The sequence below is a fragment of the Platalea leucorodia genome, assembly GCF_965183815.1.
Source record: "Platalea leucorodia genome assembly, chromosome: 3".
In the NCBI taxonomy this organism is placed as follows: domain Eukaryota; kingdom Metazoa; phylum Chordata; class Aves; order Pelecaniformes; family Threskiornithidae; genus Platalea; species Platalea leucorodia.
Genome location: NC_138825.1, coordinates 30129273 through 30139067, shown reverse-complemented (window position 1 = coordinate 30139067; position 9795 = coordinate 30129273). Strand labels below are relative to the sequence as shown.

General features: G+C 35.0%; 1 protein-coding gene across 1 annotated transcript in view; it reads right to left on the bottom strand.

Annotated features, from left to right (window-relative positions):
• LOC309588434 (ATP-binding cassette sub-family G member 8-like) overlaps positions 1-9795 on the bottom strand; it is a gene marked incomplete at its 3' end in the record, with an annotated part of 58072 nt that overhangs the window by 34458 nt on the left and 13819 nt on the right. The window contains exon 12 of the mRNA XM_082307728.1: positions 8896-8988. Within this exon, the coding sequence (XP_082163854.1) occupies positions 8896-8988 (93 nt within the window). The remainder of the gene's footprint in view (positions 1-8895; positions 8989-9795) is intronic.

Here is a 9795-nt window from a genome sequence, read left to right as displayed (position 1 = left end):
CAAAAAGCCGTATCTAGTTTAGGCTAGCATTTCACCAGCTTAGGCTGCAGGTGAAACAATTATACTTCCACCACTAACCAAATATCTGTCAGATTGATTAGACTGACTTCCTCGCATTTGAATACATGACACAAATGTCATCTTCCAAGTGCTGTGCAAAGTTACTACAACGTTGCACATTGCAAGAAATAATTCCTGTATTAAAACTGTATGATACTGAAAACAGAGATAAAGCAAACTTCTGAATTTTAGATCAAGTTAAACCTGGTTTTAATTCCACTTTATTCTGCCAGTTTCTGTGGAACTATCCTATTCAAGTACATCAAACAATGATGCAAATATATATTCTTAAGCTTTCTTTTTGAATTATATATGCAAGGAACTAGGAAAAGAATGCCTAGCATACTTTACTATGCAGTTTCATATTTTGGGTGTGAAAACTTTTTTATATTTAAATACGTGGTTAGGGTGGAAGCATTAAAAAATAAATCAAATATTATGTTATAAATTATAAAATAGGTAGAACTGACTAATGCCATTCTTCATATTCCAAGCCATCTCTGAACAACCTAGAATTCTTTTCTCCCCACTTTTTAAAACTCTGTGTCAGTACCCAGATATATTTAAATTTGGACTGAATGAATAAACAGCTATTTTTATTAAAAATAACAACAAAAATGCTTAATACATACTACTTTTGTAGTTTGATATTGTACATTTTCAACTGCATCGGATTAAATTGCTAGTGTAATGTTAAAATGCTTAAAGTAATTTTGTAAATGTTAAACGGAAGACATCTATAGCAGTTCATTAGTCGGGGTCAAAATCCATTTCTTTCCAGGATTTAGAGGCATTTCGTTTGTATTGTTCAAGTTCCTAAAACAGAAACATACATACATATTAATCTAATCTCCTCATTATTAAAAGCAGTAAGATACATCCATTAGCCACCTAAACATTTAAAGCATGTACAAACATTTTTCACAGTAGAAAAAATGTACTATATGTTTTTTATTTTTAGCAAAATTATACTAAAACTGCTATAAATTTTGCCACATTTGCTTTCACATACGGAGCTAGATTTTATTTAATTAGGCCTAGATACTTGTTTTCTAGGGTAGAAGAAATTTTGGGTGGGGTCTTAGACATTCAGGCTCCCTGTGAACATACAGAAATCTAACACTACCTGCGTTTTAAAAACAGAAATCAGAATTACCCAACAGAAACTACTCTTTCACACACATGAAATCAGGGTCTTTCAAGAAGCAAAATGTATTGGTAATTCCTCAAGATTACAGAAAAGAAACTAAAAAAACAAAGCCTACTTTCCTGCCCCCCGCCCGCCCCCCCCTTTTTTTTTAAGCACAGGACTGAAATGAACTTCTGTAAGCTTATACCTCACCAGCAGTGATAATTTAGAGAGCTACCAGTGGACCTCAGAAACCCCCGCAGAACACAGGCTTGTCCAGAAAGCAGTAAGCAGAAATATATTTCAGAGGCATGCAATGGGTGTTTAGGAATCGTATCATATCTATTCAATCTATGGTACTGGATATTTGTGGAAATATTATTCAACATTGCTTGAGGTTTTTCAGGAAGTATATTACTCATGATAGACAACGATGCCATGCTTTTGCTTTTGCTTTGTTTTGTTTTTCAGTTCATAGTTAAAATATTCTTTCAGGTGCTACTGTTCAGTAGACTGAAAAGTTAGCATCTGTGTGTAAAAATAAAATGCAAACCCAATGTGGTAATTAAAATTATGCATCTTCTAGGTAGCAATTAGATTATTAAAAGCAAAGAGAGGCTCAAATTGTGGAGGTACAAGTAAAGCAAATTAGGTATGAAAGATGAGGCAATCTACATTATGCTATACTTGACATAGGCTGGGTACTAGCATGGTAGACAAATGACCTTGTTTCAGCCAAAAGTGCTACTGGGAATTTTGAAGCCTATAATAAAAGGTTCTAGCAACATCACCAAACAACAATTTTATCTTCTGAATTTTATGTAGTGGGGCATACTGTTGGGAATTATTTCTGAAGATTTTTTCAGCAAAAATTAATTTAGAAAGCACTATGATTGCCTTTCGTTCATTTAAGAATAAGAAGGCTTCCAACGTATTTGCAGGAAGATGGTACTCTACCGAGGTACTGCTAGACCTAACCATGTACTACTTGCAATACCGAAAAAGTCATTGTGTCTGTCTTAGATCAGGAAAAGAGGTGGATATAAACCAGTGATTCGTATAAATGTAGCAAAGACAGACCCTCAAAAGTGGGCATGTGTTTTATAAGATTGCTATTCTGATTTTAATAGAATGGACTTAACATCGAGTAAGGGAGGTTTTACTGCAGGTATACAGCTGCCAGATCTGACAAAAATAACAAAATTCACAGCTGGTGAATTTAACAGCAGTATTAATTCTCAATCCAGAGCACAGAGGGAAAAAGAAGAAAATAAAGGGCAGAGCAACAAAGAAATCATAATCTAAAAATTGTATGGAAATAATAAATGGAATTTTCTCTCTCTCAGGAAATAACTTCAGCAGCTTTGTTATCAGTGCAAAATTTTCAGAAGCACCACACTTTTATGAGCAGTAAGAGGATTTTTAATTAGTGCATCTTCCTCACGATGCTTGCAGGAGTCCAGTTTTACAGTTAAGTATCTCGCAGATGACTGACACAGAACATATTGTGTCTCGTCTAAATCTAGTAAGTTGCATTATTAAATACAACTCTAGTACTACTGAACTGTTCTATCTCTAAGCCAGTCTTTACTCAGTATTTTCACTCCCTCATTATTAATATAAAGTAATTATGATTTTGGAACATACTGAACTGTTGGAAACTTGCCAACAGTTAGGAATAGAAAGAATACTGTGATATTTTAAGGAGCGCATGTAAGCTGATTTATGCTAAGTAAATAATTTCAATTCTAACAACTTTCTCAAAGGCTACAGGAAGGGGAAAATTAGACAATGAAGTTTTACATAGAAGGACAATGCTGTCTGGAGGTCATGTCTACAGGTGTTGCCTAAATAATTAGCCTTACAGATTCATCATCTGACCAAACTGTTTCAAGAAAGAGGCAGATAATTTAGCAGAATTTATTTTGCCGTCATTTTAGCGAGTGATGTGGTTTAGAAGGCAATTCAGTGCAAAGGCAATTCAAAACAATACAGAAATGCCAAGTATCAAAACCACAGCATGCATTAAAACTGTATAGCTATTCCACTACATACAGAAGTACAGAACAAAATCATAAATATTTATTTTGGAGACATATCTAGGTAAGACTAACATTTAAACATTGAGAAGTGAAAGGGAAAAAAAAAGGGATTAAATGGGAGGATATTTAAAAAAAAAAAAAATCTTTAACAAATTCTGTGATTCAAAAGGAAAAATGCTGTCAGGAAAGTACACTTCCTTAGTTTTCATGTAAAACAAAGTAAAACAAATCCCCATAAGTCAGAAATGTAATGGAAAAATCTTTCAAGTACAGCTTAAACATCACTCCAGCAACCCTTTTGAAAAAGGGTACCTTCCTGCTCATAAAGTCCTATACTACAAACGTAAGCAGAATGCTGGAATATGCTGTAACTGTACAATCGGCTAAGAGATCCTCTCTTCAAACTGAAAGAAGATCCTATGAAAAAATATACCTCAAAGTACACCAAAATGTTCACATTAGCATTATGCTTCCTTTGTTTTCTGGGTACTAGGTGTAGGGGGCACAGATCAGATTTACAAAGAATTAACAATTGCAATTTAAACATGCTTTCAATGTGCTCAGAGTGCTTTAAACATTATTAGTGCTAGCAGCTTGTCCTAGATGTCTCAACACTGGCATAAAGTGGATTTTAAAATTTTTTTTTTTAACCTTAATGCTTCTGTACTTCTGTGTTTCTATAAATTCATCTGCCAAATGGGGAAGATCACACCTAATCTCATAAAGGGATTGGGAAGAAAGACTTAACTGATGTTTGTGAGGCACTCAGATAAGATAACATTACCACACATTCTCAGAGAAAAAAAATTAATACTTTTGTGTTCATTGAAGTGTCTGAATGGCAGGTTGAGAAATAAGGTACACAAAGAATAAAGATGATGAAAAGAAATACTGAACAATTGAATTGAGACATCAGCAAAATAGTATATGATCATGTAATTAAAGACAATACTATAATGTCTACAAACAAGGAGGAAAAATTAAGATTGTAGGAAAAGCCTTAATTGTTGCATTTCCTCGGTTCTGAGGGACTGACGTGACTTTAACTTTTTCACGCAGTTTCTTACTGAAAGTGCCCTCAATCTGCAACATGGTGAAAATAACCATGGATGAAACAAGGATTAAAAGTCTTAAGCACCTCAACTTCAGTACGAAATTTAATGACAGTGCTCTAACAATGCTCTTTAAGTTGGTTTAAAAAAAAAAAAAATCTTTTGTACCCATTTGGACATGCTTTCATGTGAAAATGAGAAAGCTTATTCTTGGCAGCTGAGTAAACATCCTAAATAAATTAGTCTCCACAATATGAAGACTAGCACTTCTCCTCTGGAGAAAATACAAGAGGCTACTGCTCTGTTACCCATGTTAAGGTGCCTGTCATACTTCTCTGCCCAGTAACACTGGTCTGACCAAGGAGGTTCATCGTGCAATATGCAGTCTTCTGTTTTGTTGAATGAGACTGAAATTGTCTTCTGAAGTTCTGCAATGTGTTCCTGTTGGAGAATTATGCTGAAAAAACATGGCGCTCATTCTGTTGGCCAACACAGTCCCAGTCTCAATCAGACAGCCGCAGATCTGACCCCGAGACAACTTTTAGTAGTGAATGACATGGTTAGTTAGGTCAGTCCTATTTTAGGGGAAATAGGACTATGCTTCCTTGCGAGATGTTATAGAACCTCCCCTTCTTCTGTTTTTGACTTGTTAAAGTCCTAACAGTTACAGCCCTGTTCGTTGAGATCTGCTTGCATTACTTCTTGTTAGCTGACACCAAATGGCACCAGGCATCTACCTTTTTTCCTTTTTTTTTTTTTTTTTTTTTTTTTTTTTTTTTTTTTATACTTTATGGTATTAGGCTCAGCTAAAACTGGCACCGATCCCTAAAATAATACCTTTGTTTCACCAGGACCAGTCAGTGTGAACTTTGGCATTGCGTGACACTGACTTCTTAAGTACCTGTTCGGGAGGCTAGCCAATTCTTTGAGCTCAAGGTTAGCTTTATCATTTGCTTCAATGAATGAAGCTGCAGTCAATGTCCAGATGAAAAACGTCCACGCACCTACTTTGATTATTGAGTACAAGGCATAACAGGATAGCTAAGACCCGAAACAAACAAAAACCTTTGAAAAGACATCTTAAGAGTACTTACCTCTGTGGTAGAAAGCATTTCTAAAGGACACAGAGCAGACACCCCCATGTGCCATCTCACTGCCACAAACATGTAGAAGGAACTAAGGAACAAGACTTTCACGCACTCCTAGGTGCTCACAGATGCAGGTGGTATATGTGCAGCTCTAATCGACAATACTATTTTAAAAGATCTCACTCTTATTCAAGTTACATGTGTACTTAAAATGAAATTAAGGTGACCTTAAAGCATCAAAAGCCAAAAAGCTAGCAGAGAATGGAGAGAAATGGATGACAAGTTTTCCATCTTTTTTATGTTTTATGTGGGCTGTATGAAGAGTTAACAGCAAGCTATGTGTTTAAGGCCTAATACATATGCAAAATGAATGTTTTGCTTGACTCTTGAAAGCCCTGCAAAGAGCACAACATTCCAGTCATTCTCTGAGAGAATCTGCTAGTTAAGAAATTCATTAAAAATGTAAATTCCAATAAGGTCCCTGGTGCTGTATTCTCGCTCTCAGAGCTTAACTCCGGAGAATGATAAAAGCAGTAAACAATTGCAACAGCACTATTTGATACAAACCTGCACGTTGTGTGGCTGTGGGGTAAGAACTAGGAAAAGAATTCTGAAGAGACACAGTTGAGAAAGAGAGATGTGCTGTATCTTGAACGAAGGCACAGTGAGGAAAAGATAGCCTCAGGGAGCTTTCCAGAGCACAAAGGTCTAGAAAGAGAGTGGTACGTCTCATCGGTAACTCTGCAGATATTAAGGAGGCAAAATAATCTGGTCTAAAAGAAAACACTCTTGTGACAGAACGCTGATGAGCTGGATTCAACTGCTACAGCCAAAAAGCGTATCAGATAAATACTAGCTGACAGCTAGTCCATGGGCGTGAGCCAGGTACTTTCTTGCTTCTGTACTTTTTTTTTTAAAAAACTGTTTTCTGATTTTATACTTGAGAATTTAACCTTTTACTCTGCTAGAGTGTGCAAACCCTTGTTGCAGACAAACCCTTCAACCAAGGTTACAAAGTTGGAAATCACTGGAATAGGAATATATTATCCAAAGTACAAGGATCCAGTTTGAGACTGGCTGCATCAGGTGCTAGGACACTAACAAGGTTCCTCACAGAGAAATAGCTCTGACTTGATTAAACTTTGTATTGCCAGAGTTATCTATAAATCTATTACAGTGTTATTGAGCAGCCTTGACCAAGGCTGCATGTCAGTCAGGTATGCGAGTTCTATCAGACTCAGTGACAGGGGCTATATTTTGTTTCTGTTGCTATGTTTTTGTGTTTATTTTTCCTTTAAAGCTTATCTTTTTGAGATAAACAAGCAAACCAGTTATCACCTAGAGTCCAAAGTGGCATATTAATTAACCGACAGTAACCGAGAAAAATGATAACATGCACTTAAATGATTTTAAAATATACCCTGTCGTCATATGAAACTTTGATTTTGCATTATGTCCCATGATTTCATTAGCAACATGTTGCATATTAAACATCTTACTATACTGTTCCTCCTACACAACAGATATCGTGAGACTCTATAAGGAATGTCAGACTTATGATGTATTTAAAATGTTGCTTTAAAAACAGTATTTTTTTGACACTTTTCATATAACTGGGAAATCCAAAGACACTTCAAGACTCACTGCAACTACAGAGTTCTTTCCTTTCAGATGTATATTGCTATCTTGGTGCATTTCAAATTGAATGAAATTCTTAGAGTATAAAACATTTTAATAATGTGCAAATAATCTTGTAATAATTGAACTTCAAGATAGAGAAGTTTAGGAAATAGCTGCAGATAACAAAAGTAATTTTCTCTTTAATGCTCAAATTACTTGTAGTAGTCCCACTAAAAGAAGCTACACTGGTTTGCAATGCCCTTGAACAGATTAAGATTCTAAAAGCCTGTCTCTCTTGTTTAAAAGCAGAAAATTAATAATTTCCTATATGATTTAATCAATGCATACCAATATCTTCTTTTGCAAGACATAAGCATTATCTAAAAATAACAAACCTAGTACACCATATAGTTATTTTGAGATATATAGATACACTGTGTATGAGATTACATTATAAATTGCAAAAGCAATGTGCTTTACAAATTTTAATGATTTCTAAGACTGCTCTTGATGTAACGGAAATTCAGAACTGATGCCTACATTAACAGGATATTACAGGTAATGTGCAAGTTCAAAGACTGCAGGGGACTCTTGAAATTGCTTTATTCTTTTACATTATTAATGTATTTCTTTGGATCAGGTAACTACAGGTTTACTGCCTTATGCAATCTAACTAAACTCTACAAAACGTGATAGCAGTAATAATCTAATCCTCTGGCTTTCTTTTACAAGCATGCAAAAAGATGAAGTTTGCCATGGTATGTTAGGGTTAGCCGAGATTAACTGCAGCGCAATTCAATAAAACTGCCTTTCATCTTAAGGGTGCGGGTCTGTAAAAGCATGTGAGATCTAGACTGGTACAGTCCCTGATCTCAAGCACCGTTAGAAAAACCTCCTTTAACCACAGTAACTTGGTCCACAAAGAAGTTAAATGGCGTGCAAAGAGCCACATGTAAGCTGCGAGAATAGAGTGGAACGTTTCTCAGTCATTCGAGCAAAGAATTTTCTGTGTGTGGAAACAAATGAATCTATATGAGGCAGACAGTTTCCAGAATAAGTGTGCGATACTTCTTCCAAACAAAGAAAAATACACATATCTTGGATTGATTTTAACAGACCCATACCTATGATATTGATGAAGACTATATACAGTATTTCTACTCACGTGATGTTATACACCGGTATCTGTAAGGCAATGTTCTAACCTTTGTCTAGTTTGCCACAGAATTTTTCTATAAAATTAATTCACCACAAATGTAGGGAAATGCAGAAACACTTAAAAATTAATAAGAAAAAAAAAAAAAAAAAAAAAAAAAAGACCCTTTCCCCACTACAGATCTTTTCTGGAATTCCGGGGTTAAGCTAAATATCACTATGTGGAATAATTCTATTCACTTTGTTTAAGATAAAATGTACATAGGCTGCAAACTTGAGTCAGAAATGTTATCATCTCAGTACCTTTCCAGTTTAAATAAAAAGTTTTGAAGGTGGAAGACAAAAATAAAAAAAGTAAACAGCCCCTACCCCAAACCTTGAAACTGCTTCCTAGACTTCCTGCTACTCAACACCCAAATGAAGGGTGCAGAAATGAACAAATTACTGCCAAGAAAGCTTCACAACTTTGCTTCAATATTATTTTAGTGAAATAATTCTGGAAGAGAGCTAGACGGAAAATTTGAATTATTCATTTCTAAAGAAACCACAGAGCCAAAACTTTGAGATCTAACTAATGTCTACCAATGGAAAAAAAAAAAAACAAACCACCAAACTACTAGGTTGAAAAATAAAATTGAAGTTATTTAAAGGTGAAAAGGGGGCTATGAGTATATTCTACAATTAATTCAGCAATGCTGGTCATTCTGGAATACCTGACTGTGAACAGCAACTGGAGAACAATCACACACCTGGTTTTTCTGAGCTCTCATGACATCAACTTCATACTCAGCGTATTGTAAATCCTGTGCAGGGTCCTTGGTATCTTGTAAATCGCAGAAACTCTAAAAGAAGACATTATAAAAACCCAAATGATAGAATTTATCTTCTGTTCTTTTAACAAGAAAACACCACTCTATAGATCTAATGGAAGCATTTTGCTTTCAATACAAATGTATTAAAATCCTGCATTTATGGAAGAATTTTGTGCTATAGGCCACAGATAAGATAAAATATACTATATTTTATCTTAGATTGGTAAAATGATGAGAAAGTAATAGTGCAGTTAGATCTTAAAGGAAAGAAAATATCCTTATTTGGTAGCAGTTTATTATTCTCTCCTCAAAATGAAAATATCCTTTCTGGCTCATGACATTCGGGTTGGAGTTGTTCTTGCTAGAGCATTTAATACTCAAGACTAGAATTCAGTGCCAGTTACCAGAAGCGTTACTTCAATATCCAAGAAATTGATTATTATCTTTTTGCCAAACACCTGAAATTTCATTTACTAACCTTGAGGGAACTGTAAGTTTAAGTTTAATTCTGAAGAAGCAAATACACGAAAAGAAAGAGACACTATCAAACAAGAATTTTTTTAAAAAATGTTGTCCTGCAGATTTCTCCTTACTCATAGCAAATGGAAAGTAGCAATAAGTCAATCACACAAATGATGGAATAAAATGGAGCAGAATTATAATAATTATTAGATGAGGTGATGGAAAAAGAAAATTGCAATGCATAAAAACAGCTTTAAAGTTTAAAGCATATTTTGGAACCAAACCAGAAGACTGGGAATCTACTTGGCAAATCTTCTTTAATTAGACTGATACCTTAGAACGCTGATGGAGCTTGCAAGATGAGAAATGTATTCA